At 57.4% G+C, this 18,711-nt stretch overlaps 1 protein-coding gene across 3 annotated transcripts in view; it reads left to right on the top strand.

Annotated features, from left to right (window-relative positions):
• The window catches only part of Gtf2ird1 (GTF2I repeat domain containing 1), a 44,005-nt gene extending 26,806 nt beyond the window's left edge, over window positions 1–17,199 (top strand). The window contains exons 11-28 of one of the 3 annotated variants that reach the window (XM_042688077.1): window positions 1,227–1,299; window positions 1,544–1,584; window positions 1,886–1,966; window positions 2,235–2,324; window positions 4,081–4,128; window positions 5,044–5,109; window positions 5,503–5,686; window positions 7,665–7,714; window positions 7,883–7,939; window positions 9,305–9,388; window positions 10,080–10,263; window positions 10,426–10,454; window positions 13,751–13,828; window positions 14,008–14,200; window positions 15,177–15,214; window positions 15,942–16,087; window positions 16,237–16,299; window positions 16,977–17,199. In XM_042688077.1, the coding sequence (XP_042544011.1) occupies window positions 1,227–1,299; window positions 1,544–1,584; window positions 1,886–1,966; window positions 2,235–2,324; window positions 4,081–4,128; window positions 5,044–5,109; window positions 5,503–5,686; window positions 7,665–7,714; window positions 7,883–7,939; window positions 9,305–9,388; window positions 10,080–10,263; window positions 10,426–10,454; window positions 13,751–13,828; window positions 14,008–14,200; window positions 15,177–15,214; window positions 15,942–16,087; window positions 16,237–16,299; window positions 16,977–17,045 (1,574 nt within the window). In that variant the 3' untranslated portion in view covers window positions 17,046–17,199. The remainder of the gene's footprint in view (window positions 1–1,226; window positions 1,300–1,543; window positions 1,585–1,885; window positions 1,967–2,234; window positions 2,325–4,080; window positions 4,129–5,043; window positions 5,110–5,502; window positions 5,687–7,664; window positions 7,715–7,882; window positions 7,940–9,304; window positions 9,389–10,079; window positions 10,264–10,425; window positions 10,455–13,750; window positions 13,829–14,007; window positions 14,201–15,176; window positions 15,215–15,941; window positions 16,088–16,236; window positions 16,300–16,976) is intronic. The other 2 variants (XM_042688078.1, XM_042688079.1) reach the window with 2 other exon arrangements.
• Window positions 17,200–18,711: the final 1,512 nt, after the last annotated feature.

The raw sequence follows: 18,711 nt of genomic DNA, 5'->3' as shown, positions 1-18,711 counted from the left end.
CACATCTGGGCTGTGTGGACCCAGGGCCTGGCCCACGGCAGTTGCAGTGGGACTCTGGGGGAAGAAGTGGCAGGCTCTGCCTGGGGCAGAAAAGCCACACAGATTTAGGGGTGCAATATGCCTGCCCTGGGTCGGGTGTTGCGGGCTCTGTGTCGGTGCCGGGGGTGGCAGGTTGAGACCCTGGTGTAATTGGATGAGAACAGAGTTCCACAGTGGAGCCTGGGGGACTGGGGAACTCTGGCTTCCTGGCTGAGGGTCCTGGGGGTCTCTTTCATGTCCTCTGGGACTGGAGGACCCAGCAGGAGGGGTGCAGGGCTCCCTGCTACTCTCGTTTCCTTCCACCCTGTGTTTCTTTTTGTTTTTTTAATATTTTTTTTTTGGTCCGGTCGTGGGGTCTGAACTCTGGGCCTGGGCGCTGCCCCTCAGCTCTTCAGCTCAAGGCTAGCGCTCTACCACTTGAGCCACAGCGCCACTTCCGGCTTTTTTCTTTTTGCTTATGCGGTGCTGGGGAATCGAACCCAGGGCCTCAGGCATGCAAGGCAAGCGCTCTACCACTGAGCCACCTTCCCAGCCCCCACCCTGTGTTTCCTCCACCCTGGCTTCCTGTTCCCCGTAGCTGCCAGCCCTGGCCATGGGCTGTGCACAGACCCCGGAGTGGGGGTGCAGGAAGAACCCACTTCCTTAAGAAGTGTCCCAGCTGGAGCCTGAGATTCACGCTACTCAGGAGGCTGAGATCGGAGGACTGTAGTTTGAAGACAGGCTGGGGCAGGCAGGAAAGTCCATGAGACTCTTACCTCCAATGAACTACCAGAAAATCAGAAATGGTGCCGTGGCTCCAATGGTAGAGAGCTGGCCTTGAGCAAACACCAGGCCCTGAGTTGAAACCTTGGTGCTGACAGTAAAGAAATCATTGGCTGTCGGGTGCTGGTGGCTCACTCCTGTAATCCCAGCTACTCAGGAAGAGTGAGATCTGAGAATTGAGGTTCAAAGCCAGCCTGGGCAGGAAAGTCCGTGGAACTCTTATCTCCAATAAACCACCAGAAAACTGGAAGTGGTGCTGTGGCTCAAGTAGTAGAGTGCTCACCTTGAGCTGAAGTGCCCAAGGACAGCGCCCAGGCCCAGAGTTCAAGTCCCAGGACCGATATAAGAAAGAGAGAGAGAGGGAGGGAAGGAGGGAGGGAAGAAGGGAGGGAGGAAGAAAGAATCACCTGCTGGCCTCTCCCCAGGGAACAAGTGTACCAAAGATGTCCCGAAGCTGGAGCCGCCCAGCCCGCCCGAGGACGGCCCTGCGGGCTGCAGGTGAGCGTGGCGGCCTGGCCCCCACCCCTCGGACCCCACACGCTCTCATCCCTCGGATTCCAGCCAGGTGGATTCCCAGCCCTCCCAGCCCTCCTGGGTGCACTCACCGCGAGGGTCACCATGGCCTGAGGCCCGCCTGCTGCCCCGCAGGATGCCTTGCCCACACCCCCGCCCCATCTGCACCTTGTGCCAGGAAGGACGGGACCTGGCAAGGTGGCGCCCCCACCCTCTACTTCCTCCTCAGGTTGGACCAAGGCAGCGGCTCCCCCGTGGACTGTGGGCCAGGTGAGGGGGGAAGGCCAGGGCGGGGGGGGGGGGGGAGGGGAGGCATAGGGACCCCACTGCAGGAGCGAGGCATGGAGGTGGGGGCTCCCTGGGCCTTGGGGCACGAGGCCTGGCCTGACCCTCCATTCCTGGTCTGCAGGAGCCAGGGAGGGTGACAGGGTCTTCCAAGGCTCTTCTGCCTGTTTGAGGCAAGAGAATGTTCTAGAATGATCCCCTCTGCCTGTGCCCAGACCTGATCAGCCCCACCTTCCTCTTCCCCCGCCTTCTCCCCCCCTCCTGCTCCCCCATTTCCTCCTCTCAGGAACCTCACAGGAGCTCAGCATTCTGAGGCCGATCAAAATCGAGCCAGAAGACCTGGACATCATTCAAGTCACTGTCCCAGGTGGGCGCAAGAGGCCGGGCCCGCTGGCGGGATGGCTCACACATGAGGACCCAAGTTCAAGCTCCAGGCATCGATCAACAACAAGCCAGACCCATGGAGGGAGGGCTGGCCGGGGCGCCTGGCCTCCCCTGACACCCAGCACTCCAGGCCTGAGTGTGGTGGTGCTGCGCGTCTTCCTGGGCCTGAGGGTTGCAGGCCCGGGGCGGAGGGGCAGGTGGAAGCTGGGGCCAGATGGAAGTCATGCCCACCGCTGGACATTTCTCCCCAGACCCTTCACCCAGCCCGGAGTTGATGGGCGACTCCCTGCCTGGCCATCTGCCCTCCGAGGACTCTGGCTGCGGGATGGACGTGCTGGCGGGTAAGGACGGGGTCCGGGGTGGGGTGTGGAATTTGGGGCTCAGTGGTGGAGGAGGTGAGCTGGAAGGAAGCCAGGACCACCGTTTGCACAACCTGCTGATGTTTCTTCCATGCACTTTTGTTTGGCTGGGGTTTTGAACTCAGGGCCTTGTGTTTATGAGACAGCGCTCTACTATTTGAGCCACGCCTCCAGCCCCTTTCTGGTTATTTCCAAAGATGCATCCTTCGTATTAGTGCTACTCCCGTTGCCAGGATGTCAGGCAGGCACTGCCAAGCCCAGCCCGTGGCTCAGGTGCAGCTCCATGGACTAGGTTCATCCTGGGCCGGCCTGGAACCTCCATCCCCCAATGCCTACCTCCTAAGTGGCTGGGATTACAGGCTTGAGCCACCGCACTGGGCTAGGCTAGATGTCCTTTGAGCAGCATCCAAGCCAGCACGGGTGGAAGTGACCAAGACCTAGCGATAGCCTCTCTGGTCCCCACCGGACTGCTCAACTGCCCCCGGCTGGCTTGGGGCCTGAACTTTCCACCCCTACTTCCATCAGTCATGGAAGTGGCCATCGCAGAGGTCTGTTGACCATAGACCCCTGAGGCCGGGTCCTCCTGGAGGAAGACTCTAGAAGGGCACTGGAAAGTCGATTGCAACAAGAACAGGAAAAATACATGCCCGAACTGCTGAGAAGTGGGGCTCAGAGCCAACCCAGTTCTTGATCCTCTGCTGGGACAGGGCCTTAGTAGGGCATGGTGAAAATGAGGCCCTTGCTTGTGCTAATAATCCAGAGCCGAGTGTGGTAGCACACGCCTGTAACCCCGCACTCTGGAGGCAGAGGCAGGCGGCCTGCGGGGGCTGCCAAGGCCAGCTGGGAGTTGTGCCTTGTGCACTGTGCCCACTGTGCCCGCCCGGCCCCAGGCTGCTTATGAACAACAAAAAGCTTCAGTGGCTCACACCTGTAATCCCATATTCTCAGGAGGCTGAGATCTGAGGATTGTGGTTCAAAGCCGGCCCAGGCAGGAAAGTCCTTTCTTTTTTTCTTTTGCTTGAACTCTGGGCCTGGACACCACTCCTGAGCTTCTTTTGCACAAGGCTAGTACTCTACCAATTGGGCCACAGTGCCACTGCTGGGTATTTCTGTGAATGTAGTACTGAGGAATTGAACCCAGGGCTTCATGCATGCTAGACAAGCACTCTACCATTAAGTCACATTCCCAGCCCTTCCCTTGAGATTCTTATCTTCAGTGAACCACCAGAAAACTGCAAGTGGTGCTGTGGCTCAAAGTGGTAGAACACCGGCCTTGAGCACAAACGCTCAGAGACAGCACCCAGGCGCTGAGTTCAAGCCCCAAAAAAGACAAAGAAGGAGGTGGGCTGTGGCTTGTGGTTTGAGAGGCGCGAGATCCAAATAGTATGGTAGTTTTTGGCCATAGTTAAGCAGTCAGGACTGGCCTGGAACTCATGATCCACGTGATTGAGCCCTGGTGTGCTGGGATTACAGGAATGCCCCACCATACTCGGCCTGTCTTACTCCAGTGTGCCCCCAGTGTTTAGAATGCTTGGGCTGGCTCTGGGGTGCAAACCAGATGGTCCCAGCATGCTGTCCTTGTGTGGTGTCCCAGGAGGTGGGCTGCCCAGGTGGGTGGGTGCTCTAGTTCCCGTCGGGGTGCCAGCCTGCTCTTCCCACACCTGCCTGGAGCCTTCTGGCCAGGCCATGGCCAGCAGATGACAAGCACAGCTTCCCAGCATCCTCTCTTCTCTCGTAGACAAAGGCCCCAGTGAGGACCCGCGCCCCGGAGAGCGGCCCGTGGAGGGTGAGGCCCACGCGCGACCTCCATTCCCCGCCCTGCCCACCACCCCTTCCCCTGTGCCCCCTGCTTCTCCTCCTTTCCACCACTCTCTCTCTCCAGCATCATGCTTTTGGGGCGAGAGTCCTCTGGGCTGCCTGAGTGGGGGAGGGCCTATAGATTCTTCTAGACCTGGGAGGTGGGGCCCGAGGTGCCCAGAGCTGCTTCCTGGAAGGTGAGGCTGTGGTTTGAGGCTTGCTCTTCCTACAGTTAGGTGAGTTCCACTAGGTTTTATTTATAGTTTATTTATGTATTGTGCCAGTCCTGGGGCTTGAACTCAGGGCCTAGGTGCTGGCCCTGAGTTATATTTTTTTTCTCTTTCTCAAGGCTGGTACTCTATCACTAGAGCCACAGCTCCATTCCTGGCTTTTTGCTGAGTAGTCTATTAGAGTATCTCCAATAAAGGCTCATGGAAGCCGGGCACTGGTGGCTCACGCCTGTAATCCTAGCTACTCAGGAGGCTGAGATCTGAGGATCGTGGTTCAAAGCCAGCCCGAGCAGGAAAGTCCGTGAGACTCTTATCTCCAATAAATTACTTGAAAACCGTAAGTGGCACTGAGGGACAGCGCCCAGGCCCAGAGTTCAAGCCCTACGACCGACCAAGAAAAAAAAAAGACTCCTGGACTTTCCTGCCTGGGCTGGCTTTGAACTGTAATCCTCAGCCCTCAGCCTGCAGAGTAGCTAGGATGACAGCGTGAGCCCACAGTGCCAGCCTCAGGCTGGCTTTGACCTCCCTCCTGAGGTGGTCCTTGCCGTGCCGGCTGGTTGTGCACATGGGGTGCGGGCCCAGCCTCTGTGGGTCCACCCAGAGCCACCATGTGCCTCCCCACTGCGGATCCTGGCCTGGAGCCCATGGGGGCTGACCACTGCCTTTTCCTCCAGACAGCCCGGGCGACGCCATCCGGCCCCTAAGGAAGCAGGTGGAGCTGCTGTTCAACACGCGCTACGGTGAGCACAGCTGATGGCCAGCCCTGGCCTCCAGCCCCGGGCCTCCCTGCCTCCATGGGCAGAGGAGGCAGATCACAGGCGCCTGGAGCCCAGGTCTCCCCCTCTGACCCCTGTGCACCCTGCAGCCCGCTTGTCCACGCCTCAGCCTCTGCGGGCTCCACTGGCCCATCCTCATAGATGGACAGATGGCCGCCCCATGGGCTGTCCGGGATCTGCATGGCCCCGGCCCACCGGCATGGGCGGAGGAGAGAGAAGCAGGTGGCAGGACCACTCCCCCCCTTTCCCCCACCCCGTCTCCCAGGCCCATTGTGCAGTCAAGGAAGATGGAGGCCAGAGGTGCAGCCCCGGGGTCCCGGTGGGGTGCGGGGACCCTGAGTGGTTGTGTCCCCGCAGCCAAGGCCATCGGCACATCAGAGCCGGTGAAGGTGCCCTACTCCAAGTTCCTCATGTACCCCGACGAGCTGTTTGTGGTTGGGCTGCCCGACGGCATCTCGCTCCGCAGGCCCAACTGCTTCGGGATCGCCAAGCTGCGGAAGATTCTAGAAGCCAGCAACAGCATCCAGTTCGTCATCAAGAGGTAAGGCGCAGACCGGCACCCCCATGCGGGAGGGGGCTCACAGTGTGCCCAGAACGGCGCCTCCATTTGTGGCCCACGCCAATGCCGCCTTTTCTTTCTTTCTTTCTTTCTTTTTTTTTGCCATTCCTGGGACTTGAACTCAGGGCCTAGGTACTGTCTCTGAGCTTCTCTTGCTCAAGGCTAGCACTCTGCCACTTGAGCCACATTCCCAGCCTTCCTTCCTTTCTTGCTTGCTTTCTTTGCTTTTGTCAGTCCTAGGGTTTGAACTCAGGCCTTGGGCACTGGCCCTGACCTGTTTTGCTCAAGACTGGTGTACTGCTTGAGCCACGACTCCACTTCAGGCTCTTTGGTGGTTAACTGGAGATAAGAGTTTCATCAACTTTCCTGCCCGGGCTGAACTGTAATCCTCAGATCTCAGCCTTGTGAGTAGCTAGGATTGTAGCTATGAGCTGCTGGTGCCCTGCTCTTTAATTTAGTTTATTTTTTGGTCATGGGGCTTGAACTCAGGACCTGAGCACTGTCCCTGAACCTCTTTGTGCTCAAGGCTAGCAGTGTACCACGTTAGCCACAGCATCATTTCATTGGAGATAAGAGTCTCACCGGGACTTTCCTGCCCGGGCTGGCTTTGAGCCTCGAGCCTTAGACCTCAACCTCCTGAGTAGCTAGGATAACAGGCATGAGCCACGGGTGCCTGGCTTGCTTCTTTCCTTTTAAACAGCAGGGCCTTCAACAGGGTCTGACCCCAATGGGGCAAAACTAGCTCTCCCAGTGTGGTCCAGACCCAGTGCAGTGACATGGTCCCCCTTGGGGGTTAAGAAAGCAGCACCCACTGTGTCCAGTGGGTGCGTGGAGGCATTGGGCATAGCTGTGTGCATTGGCCATCAGTCCTCTCTGGAAGGCCCACAGCATCTTTCCAGGCCCTTCAATGTCTCCTCACGCTGTCTCTTGTTTCCAAGGAGGCCTGGCCTGTCACCTGGCAGGAATAAAAGTGTCTGGAGAAGCCAAGCCTGGTGTGGCTCACGCCTGTAATCCCAGCTACTCAAGAGGCTGAGAGCTGAGGATTGCAGTTTGAAGCCAGCCTGGGCACGAAAGTCTATGAGACTCTTATCTCCACTAAAATACCAAAAAGCTCCAGATAAAGAGCTGTGGTTCAAGTGGCAGAGCACCAGCCTTGAGCAAAAACAACTCAAGGACAATACCAAGGCCCTGAGTTCAAGACCCAGATGGGCACAAAAGGAAAAAAAGTCCCTCTGGAGGAGGCAGGGGCCCCTGAGTATGGGGGCAGGGTCTCTTGAGTGTTCTGCCCACATCTCTGAATTCAGGCTTGGGGTGGAAGGTAGTAACCAGGAGGGGTTTCTTTTTTTCTTGGTGATAACTAGAATTTGGACTCAGAGCCTTGAACTTGCTAGGCAGGTGCTCTACCATTTGAGCCACACCCCTAGTCCTTGTTTGGTTTAGTTGTCTTTCATACAGTGTCTCATACTTTTTCTGGGCTAGAAACCTTTTTCTAGGCAGAAACCACCATCCTGCCCTACAACCCTGGGCTTATTTGGGCCTCACTGAGTTTTTGCTGCACCTGGCCTCAAACTACAATCCTCCCACCTCTGCCTCCTGAGTAGTTGTGGTTCCTGATCAGCGACTCCTCTTGGCCCTCCCACTCCAGCAGGATGTCCTCTGTGCCAGTTTAGCTTCCCCATGGCCAGGAGTTGGCCACCTTTCCCAGCAGCCTCACCCACGCTGCCTCCAAGTGCCCACCCTTCCTACCCTCCCTCCCTCTTACCCTCCTTCCCTCCCTGCCTTTCCTCCCCCCTCCCCTGCAGACCATGACTAGGGCGTGGGGAGAGGGGACACTGAGTGTGAGGTGAAGGCTGGGGACACCAGATATGTGGCCGAGGCCCACGGGAAGCTAGGGAGGGGAGGCAGGGGAGGGGAAGCCGGGCCGGCCTGTGGCCCACGTGACGGCCCTGCTGTCTTCCAGGCCCGAGCTGCTGGCCGAGGGTGTCAAGGAGCCCCTGCTGGACAGTCAAGGTACCCGGGTGCGGGCGCGGGCGGGCAAGGGAGGGTGTCAGGCCTCCGCCACCAGGCCTCCCAACTCCCCCATCTGTCCCCACCGGCTCTGCCCTACCCTTCCCTGCCCATGCCACCCTGGAGCCCAGGGCTGCTGCGTCCTCACCCCGCCTCTCTCCCTGCCCCCAGAGAGGGAGTCCGGGGACCCTCGGGTGGACACGAACCTCGGGAGACAGGCGCTCCAAGGTAATGGTGCCGTCCAGGAGCCTGGCAGGCTTCGGGGCCCAGGGTGGATTGGGTCGGTTCCCATCCTTAGCACCCCATAGTTAGGGCCTGCAGGGAGATGGCAGGGCCCCGGGGTAAGGTGTCCCCCGGGAGGCAGCGGGCTTGCTGGCCTACGTGTCAGCCCCACCAATCTTCACGCTTTAAAATTCTTGGCGAGCTGGGCCCTGAGACTCACACCTGTAATCTGGGCTACTAAAGAAACTGAGATCTGAGGATCACAGTTCAAAGCCAGCCTGAGCAGGAAAGTCTGTGAAACTCTTCTCTCGAATGAATCACCAAAAAGCCAGAAGTGGAGGTGTGGCTCAGAGGGTAAAGCATCATCCTTGAGCAAAAAAAGCCAAGCAAGAGCTCAAAGCTTCGAGTACAAGCCCTAGGATTGGCACAGACAGACAGACAGGCAGACAGATGTCCTGGAGGAGCGGGTGGCTGAGGAGGTGTGCGAGGGGAAAATGGGAAAGGCTTGAGGGAAGGCTGGCTGGATAGGGGAGACGCTGGAGCAGGAAAGGAGATGGGCCCTGGCTTGGAGCCCCCTGCACCCCCATGCATGGGGGGGCTGACACCAGGAGCGGACCCGGCTAAGAACAGCCATCAGTGCCCCAGCATTGCACAATAGTAATTATAATCATATAAAGATTAGGGGAGAAGTGGGGGGCAGGGAATGCATCAGTCTCAGCCAGGAAGGCCCAGAGAGGTGAGGCCCGATCGCAGGGACCAGCCCCACTCACACAGCGGGGAATACTTGGGTGGACACCCCATCTTCCTGCTGCCCTCAGCACATGGCACAGCCCCGTGATGGACTGGGGACTCCCCTCATTCCCCGAGCACTGCCCGCCCCCATGGTGTCTTGCCTCTGGGTTTTACTTAATATTTATTGCTTTGGTCATTTTCAAATGTCAGCCATTAACCAAATTTCCACCTCATTGCTGTTGTGGAGACAGAAAACCCCCATCCCACTCAGGGGCCCGCTCGGAGGAGCCCCCCCAGTTAGCAAAGCATCGCCCTGTAAAAGCTGCCAAGTGCTGCTGGGCGCTGGTGGCTCGCGCCTGTCATCCCAGCTACTCAGGAGGCTGAGATCTGAGGATCCTGGTTTGAAGCCAGCCCCGGCAGGAAAGTCCGTGAGACTCTCTTCTCCCATTAACCACCAAAAAGCCACACGTGGAGCTGTGGATCAAGGGGGAAAGTGTTAGCCTTGAGTACAAAAGCTCAGGGACAATGCTCAGGCCCTGAGTTCAAGCCCCAGGACTGGCAAAAAAAAAAAAGTTAAAAAAAAGTTGCCAAGTGCCTTTTGTACATGGCATGGCTGACCCTAGTGGTTTCCGCTTGCAGAGAATTATGACACGAGACTCTCCCGGATAGACATCGCCAACACGCTGCGGGAACAGGTGCAGGACTTGTTCAACAAGAAGTACGGTGAGTGGGGGGGGCAGGGGGTGCGGGGGGCAGAGAAGCAGGGCCACCCCACTTCCAAGGTCCTGTCCACAAACCACGTATCCATTATGAAGTCTCAGTTGTGAGGCCTGAACTCTGGGCCTGGGCACTGTCCCTCAGCTCTCCAGCTCAAGGCTAGCGCTCTACCACTTGAGCCTCAGCGCCACTTCTGGCTTTTTCTGTTTATGTGGTGCTGAGGAATCGAACCCAGGGCCTCATGCATGCAAGGCAAGCGCTCTACCACTGAGCCACCTTCCCAGCCCTGAAGATTTTTTTGAGAAGTTACCCCAAGCCATGTGCTGGGGTCCCTGCGGCAAACAAAATAGACAGTGTGGGGCGTGGCAGTGCACACCTGTAGTCCTAGCACTGGGGAGGCCAAGGCAGGAGGAGTGAGATCGTGAGGCCAGCCAGAAGCTAATGGTGATAAGAAGACTCAGAAACGCAGTGCTAGTGCTTGCCACACCGGGGGCACCCTTCAGGCCTCTGAGCTTCCTAGGGGCCAGAGCACAAAGGGAAATGGGCTTTTGTCAAGTCTTCAGTGACTGTCAGCTGGGATCTGGCACCGTCATGGGACTGACAAGAGCGGAGTTTGAAACTAGAAGCTGGGGGTGGGGGTACCCTGGGGTGGGGAGGCACCAGGCCGGCTCTCCTGACCCCCGCCCTTACCCTTCAGGGGAGGCCTTGGGCATCAAATACCCCGTGCAGGTGCCTTACAAGCGCATCAAGAGCAACCCTGGCTCGGTGGTCATCGAGGGGCTGCCCCCTGGGATCCCCTTCCGCAAGCCCTGTACCTTCGGCTCCCAGAACCTGGAGCGCATCCTGGCCGTGGCCGACAAGATCAAGTTCACTGTCACCAGGTCCTGGGGGTGGGCAGTGGCCCCTGACCACTGCGGGGGGAGGCCTGGGGGGGCTCCCCTCATTCCCACCAGCCCCCCCCCCCCCACCAGAGGAGGCCTGGGTACGGGATGGGAACCGCCCATGCCAGGCCTTGCTTGATTCCCCTCTCTCTCCCCCTGCAGGCCATTCCAAGGTCTTATCCCAAAGCCTGGTAAGAGGCGAGGGCTGCTGGGCGGGGCTCCGGGCTGGGGGGTTGGGGGGGGGAGGGTTCTAGGGAAAGGGCCACCAACGCCCCCACACTGCTAGAGGCCCTCTGTGGGGCCAGCCAGCCAGCATAGGCCCCATGCCATCTGTGGGGCACAGCCGCAGGGTACCCCGAAAGCCCCACGGGCTTACTGCCTGTGACCTTGGAGAAGGTGACTTCCTGCCTGGGAGTGTGGGTCAGTCAACTTAGTGCCTGCAAGTGTGCTACAGTGAACCTACTACCTCTGCTCTTGGCTGAGCCGAGGTCTCTGGCCTCTATTAGCATGGCTCCATAGAGCGGATCCTGCTGTGGCCTCTGCTCTAATCCTGCCAGCTGTTGGGGGCGGAGGGAGTCCTTGGTGGGGCCGGGCATCAGTGGTTCATGCCTGTCGTCCCAACACTCGGGTGACTGCAACAGGAGGACCGGGAGCCCCAGGCTCCCTCAGGCAACACAGCGAGACCCCATCTTAAAAACACAGAGAGAGCCGGGCGCTGGTGGCTCACACCTGTAATCCTAGCTACTCAGGAGACTGAGATCTAAGGATCTCGGTTCAAAGCCAGCCTGGGCAGGAAAGACTGTGAGACTCTTATTTCCAATCAACTACTCAGAAAACTGGAAATGGCGCTGTGGCTTAAGCTTAGAGCGCTAGCCTTAAGCTGAAGAGCTGGATAGCACCCAGGCCCAGAGTTCAAGTCCCACAACAGACAAAAAAAAAAAAACCAGAGAGAAAAGAGCCGGGCTGCTGAACTCACCCCCTGAGCTGATCCAGAGAATAGAGTCTGCAGTGTGTGCGTGTGCGTGTGCGTGTGCGTGCAGGGAGGAGAGGAATCACACTCTGAATCTCTTGTCTGTTTGCAGTGCTGGAGATGGAGTCCAGGGCCATGTACATGCTAGACAGTGCTCCAGCACTGAGCCATGCCCCCAGCCCTGGCTTGTGCTCTCTAGGGGACTGAAAGAGGGCAGTATTGAGCCTTGGGTGCAGGGGTTAGGGGGGCAGAACTGGTCCTTGGGGGCAGGGGTGAGGGGGGCAGAGCTGGTCCATGAGGGTAGGGGCGAGTATAATGAACAGCGATGAGAGCATGTGGACCAGGGGCCACCAACGGGGAAAGTGGTAGGAGGTAGGTGGATATGGAGAGGGACGCTGGGTGTAGGGAGGAGTCTTGTGGGTCAGTCTGAATATACAAGGATGGGCGTGGGCCGAGGCTGTAATAACACAGCCGAGTCTGGTGGTGGCCAGAAGCGCCGTGACTCACAGATGCCAGGTTTGTCTTGTGGCTAAAGGTGGCAGAACTTGCTAGTGTGGCGGTGGAGAGGCGCCAGATGGGTTTAGTGACGGCTTAGCTGGCCATTGGCTGAGGCAGAAGCTGGGGGCAGACCCTGGGCACAGGGTTTGTGATGTGTTTGGGCTGGAGTGTCATCTAGCAGTGGTCAATGCACAAGGAGGCATTTCAAGAAGCCGCCCAGGCTATAATTTAAAGCCCCAAACCAGAGAGAGGGAGGAAGAGATCCAGGGCAGAGGCTTGGCGTGGACTCCAGTGGGGCCTCAAGTCAGGCTTGGTTGCTGATGGCTTCTTGCTGGTCTCTGTCCCGGGACAGAGGGGGAAATGGTCTTTCCAGGCCAGGTGTGGCTGTACATGCCTGCAGTCCCAGCACTTGGGAGGAGGGGGCTGCATAGGGAGACCCTGTGGAAGGGACAAAGGAAAGGGTTCAGGATCGTAGAGTCTAGGGGGGAGTGAGGCTGCCTTGGGTCATAGTGGCACTAAGGGCTGGGGTCCCGGCCGCCATTTGTGGTTTGGGGTTTGGAGCTTTGATGACTGTGGTGCCACTGAGCCCTGCCTACTGCCGCTGACCACGCCCATCACACGTGGGATATGCCCACAACCTATGGCCACACCCACTGCAAAGTGGGTCACACCCACAACCCACAGGCCATGCCCCTGCCCTTTCTGTCCCCCATGTCCAGGCTCAGGTCTGAGTGACAAGAAAGACCCAGAAAGCCAGGCGCCAGTGGCTCATGCCTGAAATCCTAGCTACTTAAGAGGTTGAGATAGATCTGAGATCTAGCCCAGGCAGGAAAATCTGAAAGACTCTTATCTCCAATAAACCACTCAGAAAACTGGAAGTGGCGCTGTGGCTCAAGTGGTAGAGCGCTGGCCTTGAGCTGAAGAGCTGAGGGATAGCGCCCAGGCCCAGAATTCAAGCCCCATGACCAAAAAAAAAAAAAAAAAAAAAAGCCCAGAGTTTCTGGAAGCTTCCAAGAAACATTTTCAGTGTATCATCTGCAGGGAGGGTATGGCGTGGCCCCTGTCCTCTCCTGAACGCCCCTCCTTGGACCAAGAAGCCCAGCCCACCTGAGGTTTCAGGACTTGAACTCAGGGCCTCACCTCTCCCTCAGCTTTATCTGCTCGCAACTAGTGCTTTATCCCTTGAGCCATGCCTCTACTTCCAGCTTTTTGCTGATTGATTGGCGATGGAATCCCTCTGACATTTCTCCCTGGCTGGCTTTGAACCTTACTCTTCTGGGTCACAGCCTCCTGAATAGCTGGGATTCCAGGCGTGAGCCTCCCGCCCCCAGCCTCTGGAGCTTGGAGCCAGGGCTTTAAAATGGAGAACTTTGCTGGCAGTAATTTAATAAGCTTGTTTTTCTTCCACTCTGCTCGTGTAGACTAGGCAGGACTGGACACGCTGCCTGGGGCAGGGAGATCAGGAGTGGGCAGACGGAGTGGAGACCTGTTCTGGAGGCCATCTGGAGGGCTGTGTTGGGACACAGGGGAGGGACAGGGGTTCTGAGTGGTGAGCCCTGGGGCTGGAGAGTCAGGTGGGAAGTTGGGTAGAGCAGGTGCCTGGCCTTGGACAGCAAACTTGGGCTTCTCCCTGAACACTGGAGGAAAGCACGGCCCCTGGGCAGGGCTAGAGGGGCAGATCCCAGCCTGGTGATGAGCCCTGCGCCCACCATGCCGAGCTCCATTCCATGCTGTGTCCTGGGGCCTGGGCCCTCGGCTGGGCTGTTGGTCAGAAAGTATACATGGGTGGATGGAGGGATGATGGATGGACAGATGGCTAGATGGATGGACAGACTCATGGATATATGGACCTGTGGATGGATGGGTGGATGGCTGGACGGACAAGCCTCTGAGACCAGAAATCAGCTTTAGGAAGTGGGAAGAGTCTGGGGGACCAGGGCAGTGGGGTGGGGGTCAGGGCAGTGGGGGGGCAGGGCTGTGGGGGACAGGCTATGAATCCCTTTTGTCCCCATCCCACAGATGAGGATGATGCCAACAGGCTGGGGGAGAAGGTGATCCTCCGTGAGCAGGTGAAGGAGCTCTTCAATGAGAAATACGGTCAGTGCCCGCGCCCCTCATTCAGCCGGCCAGCCTGCCGTGCACCCCGGGAGCGGCCGCCATTGCCACCACGTGTGCAGCCATGAGCCCCGGGCGCCAGGGCGGCTGGCCGCGCTCTCCCTAGAGGCATTGCCCGTGACCAGGGGGTGTCCTCCCCTCTGACCCCCCGTGCCCTCCAGGCGAGGCCCTGGGCCTGAACCGGCCCGTGCTGGTCCCCTACAAGCTGATCCGAGACAGCCCAGATGCAGTGGAGGTCACGGGCCTGCCTGATGACATCCCCTTCCGGAACCCCAACACCTATGACATCCACCGGCTCGAGAAGATCCTGAAGGCGCGCGAGCATGTGCGCATGGTGGTCGTCAACCAGCTCCAGTGAGTGCCTCGGGGCTTAGCAGGCCAGCCTGGACAGGGGCCACCACCTGTAATCCCAGCACTTCAGAGAGGGAGGGAGATGGGATCTCGGCTTTCTGGCCAGTCTGAGCTGCGCAGTGAGGCCAAGTCTCAAAAAAATGTGGAGGATGGGGCTGGGAAGGTGGCTCAGTGGTAGAGCGCTTGCCTTGCATGCATGAGGCCCTGGGTTCGATTCCTCAGCACCACAGAAGCGAAAAGGAAAAAGCCGGAAGTGGCGCTGTGGCTCAAGTGGTAGAGCGCTAGCCTTGAGCTAAACAGCTGAGGGACAGCGCCCAGGCCCACAGTTCAGGCCCCACGACTGGACCCCCACCCCCAAAAAATGTGGAGGCCAGGCACTGGTGCTCACACCTGTAAATCCCAGCTACTCAGAAGGCTGAGATCTGAGGATCATGATTCGAAGCCAGCCCAGGCAGGAAAGCCCCTGAGAGTCTTATTTCCAATTAACCACCAGAAAACTGCAAGTAGAGCTGTGGCTCAAAGTGATAAAGCGCTAGCCTTAAGTGAAAGAGCTCAGAGACAGCGCCTAGGCCCTGAGTTCAAGCTCCACAACCAACACACGCAATAAAAGAAAGAAAAAGGAGGAAAGATTTAGCTCAGTTTCACCCCCATGACAGCCAAGGAAATGAGAAGTAGCAAGCTGGGTCCTGAATTCCTGCCAGGGCCATACCCCAGTGGCCTAACTTCCTCCCTCTAGGTCCCACCTCCTTGAGGCTCTGCCACCAATAAAAATACAGGGTGGCCAGGGCCATGCCCCAATGACTTCACTTCCTCCCACTAGGCCCCACCTCCTCAAGGCTCTGCTACCAATAGAAACAGGCTGGCCCAGGCCATCAGCACCAGCAGCCACCCCTCAGTTTTGGAGAGATGGGTCCATCTCCTGCCATCCGGACGAAGGGAGCCTGGCTTCTCACCACTTCCCCCTTTCTTTCCATTCCAGGCCTTTCGCAGAAGTCTGCAGTGACGCCAAGGTGCCAGGTGAGTTGGAGGCTGAAGAGGCCAGTCTTTTGCCTCTTGGGAACCAGGGTCAGTTTCTCCCAGAAAAAAAAGCATCCAGACACCGGTGGCTCATCTCTGTAAACCTGGCTACTCAGGAGGCTGAGATCTGAGGATCACAATACAAAGCCAACCTGGGAAAAAACATCCATGAGACTCTTATTTCTCATTAACCAGCAAAAAGCTGGAAGTGGAGCTGTGTCTCTAGTGGTAGAGTGGTTCCAGCAAGCTCTTAACTCCTGGAGTCAAGCAATTCACATGCCTCAGTCTCCCTGAGCAGCTGGGACTACATGTGTGTACCACCATGCCCAGGTGTCTCCAAGATCTTTTTCTTTTCTTTTATTCTTGTCAGTCGTGGGGTTTGAATTCAGGGTCCTGGCTCTGTCCCTGAGCTCTTTTCATTCAAGGCTAGCTCTCTACCATTTTCAGCCACAGTTCTACTTCCAGTTTTCTGGTGGTTGATTGAAGATGAGTCTCACAGACATTCCTGCCCAGGGTGGCTTTGAATTGTGATCCTCTGATCTCAGCCTCCTGAGTAGCTGGGATTACAGATGTGAGCCACCAGTACTGAGCTTGGTTTGGGAAGGGGGGCTGGACAGGAGGGCTGGGACCCTGGTGGGTCAGGATGCCGCAGCTTGGAGAATAGTCTCCTCCTGAGGTCCTGAGGCAGAACGGCCCCTGCATCTGCCTCAGTTTCCCTTCTTCCCAGCCAAAGACAGCAGCGTTCCCAAGCGCAAGCGAAAGCGTGTGTCAGAAGGGAACTCAGCCTCCTCGTCCTCCTCCTCCTCCTCGTCCTCCTCCTCCTCTTCTTCTAACTCGGAGTCCGTGGCATCCACCAACCAGATCTCCCTAGTGGTAACGTGGCCGTGGTGCCTATCTGCTGCCCGCCCTTCTCCCAGCCCTGCCCTCGGGTGCATCTGGGTGTGGGACGTGGGGCGACGTTGGGCTGTGAGGGAGGCCATCCAACCTTGGGGTACAGCTCTGTCTGCCTGTCCCTCCCATAGGGCACTTACAGAGTGGGCAGGACCCGGGGTCTGCGCACCAAGTCTCAGCCTGATGACCTGAGGGTGGGTGTCCTCAGCAGGGTCAGAAAGGCAGAGAGAGCCTGAGGATGGACAGTGGTGGGCAGACAGGGCCCCCCCACACCCAAGAGCCCCAAGGGTCCCCCAGGGGGCTGGGACCCCCTCCCTGTCCCTTACTAGCCCACTTCCAGATGCCGGCTGTGAAAGCCTGAGTCTGAACATTGAGAATACTTAAATACATGTAAAACTTACTTGAGGACACCAGGGCTCCCGCCTGTAATCCCAGCTGCTCAGGAGGTTGAGATCTGAGGATCACGGTTTGAAGACAACCCGGGCAGGAAAGTCCGTGAGCCTTATCTCTAATGAAAACAAAAAGCCCAGAAGTGCAGCTGTGGCTCAAGTGGTAGAGTGCCAGCCTTGAGCAAAAGAAACTCAGCGACAGCACCAAGGCTCTGAGTTCAAGGCCCAGGACCAGCATGAGGGGGAAAAAACTCCTTTCTTAGACACCCCAAAAGCCCAGGCCAGGCATGCGTGTGCATGCAGGGAGGCTCATCCCTCACTGTACCCTTAGAATAGTGGGGTGCATTCCACGTGCTCTGCCTGTGTTGTCACATGACAGGCCTGTGTGTGGTCAAATGACAGTACCTGGGACCAGCACGGGGTACATCCCCTACGGCCCCACTCCTCACCATGGCCATTTCCCGCCCCCCCTCCACCCCCAGCAGTGGCCGATGTACATGGTGGACTACGCCGGACTCAACGTGCAGCTCCCAGGACCCCTGAATTACTGACCTCAGCGCGGGCGACCTCAACAGAGATTTACGGAATTGTAATTTATGTACAAAGTGTACATTCGCATATGTATCGATGCCTTTTAGTTTTTCCAATGATTTTTACACTATATTCTGCCGCCAAGGCCTTTTTAAATAAGTAAAAGAAAAAAAAAAAAAAAAGCAAGCTGCCTATGTACCCCGTGCTGCTTTGTGCTGACCCCTGGGCCACAGCTCAGGAACAAATCTCGCTTGGTGTGGACATTGCCAGCCTGGGGACCTCAGGGTGAGGGGTCACAGGAAGCAGACAGGTCCCACATGCGTCTCGGTCAGCTCAATCTCAGCCTCGTTCCTGCCCGCCCAGTGGCCGAGGGGTTTGGTAAAGGGGCAGGAAGCCTGCAGTGTGAACAGCGACACTATCTGGGTTTTATTGCAGTTCATTTTGTTTTTGTGCCAATCCTGGGGCTTGAACTGTCCCTTAGCTTTTTTTGCTCAAGGCTGGTGCTCTACCACTTGAGCCATAGCTCCGCTTCCAGCTTTTTGTTGGTAAATTGGAGATAAGAGTCTCATGGACTTTCCTGCCCAGGCTGGCTTTGAACTGTGATCCTCAGATCTCAGCCTCCTGAGTACTTAGGATGACAGGCATCAGCCACTGGTACCAGGCTTGGTGTTGCTATTTTGAGACAAAGTATGTTGCCTAATCCAGCCATGAATCTTCTGCTTCAGCCTCCTGAGTATCTGGGTCAACAGGCAGAGACCTCAGTGTCCAGCTGAACTTAACACTTTTACTTTACATGAGTTCTCACAGCCAGTTCTGTTGTAGTGCATGCCTATAATCCCGGCTAGTGGCTCACGCCTGTAATCCTAACTACTCAAGAGGCTGAGATCTGAGGATTACAGTTCAAAGCCAGCCCCAGCAGGAAAGTCCGTGAGACTTATCTCCAATAAACCACCAGAAAACCGGAAGTGGCACTGTGGCTCAAGTGGTAGAGCACTAGCCTTGAGCTGAAGAGCCGAGGGATAGTGCCCAGGCCGAGAGTTCAAGCCCCATGACCAGAAAAAAAATAATAAAAGATCCAAGTTGAGCACCTGTAGCTCACACCTGTAATCTTAGGAAGCTGAGATCTAGAGGACTGAGGTTCAAAGCCAGTCCTGACCAAAAAAAAGAAAAAAAGTAAAAACCATGAGACTCCATCAGTAATTACCCAGCAAAAAGCAGGGCTGGAGGCATGGCTCAAAGTGGTAGGCATTTGAAGAGCTAGAGGTAGACAGGAGGTTGGCAGTGGGCCAGGGCCTGACACTCCGTGGCTGCTCATTGATCTGGCCGCTCTGGGGTGCAGGCATGTCGGACATGGGGTATCTTGTCACTATGGGCAGGGTCCCTCCCCAGGGACACAAAGCAGGGTGACCTCCCCTCAGGTTGGGGAAGTCTTTGATGCTGAGACCTGCGGAACACACTGGGCTGGCGTGGAAGGGAGGGCCAGGCCCATGGGGTGGGGCGCTAGGCAGAGTTCTAAGGGCGCAGGATTGAGGACTGGGCCCCTTGCTCACTAAGGGCTGAGCCTTGCAAGGTGAGTCCAGAGGGAAACTGAGTCATGGCGAGAAGGGCCATTTGGAGTGCAAGGTCCTGCAGGAGAAGGGACAGGTAATGGATCGTGGCTGCCAGAGAGCACAAGGTGGTGCTGCC

The sequence above is a fragment of the Dipodomys spectabilis genome, unplaced genomic scaffold (assembly GCF_019054845.1).
Source record: "Dipodomys spectabilis isolate Male_0828 unplaced genomic scaffold, ASM1905484v1 ptg000112l, whole genome shotgun sequence".
Classification (NCBI taxonomy): Eukaryota; Metazoa; Chordata; class Mammalia; order Rodentia; family Heteromyidae; genus Dipodomys; species Dipodomys spectabilis.
Note: the sequence above shows the minus strand (reverse complement) of the source record. Positions and strands in the feature narration are given on the sequence as shown.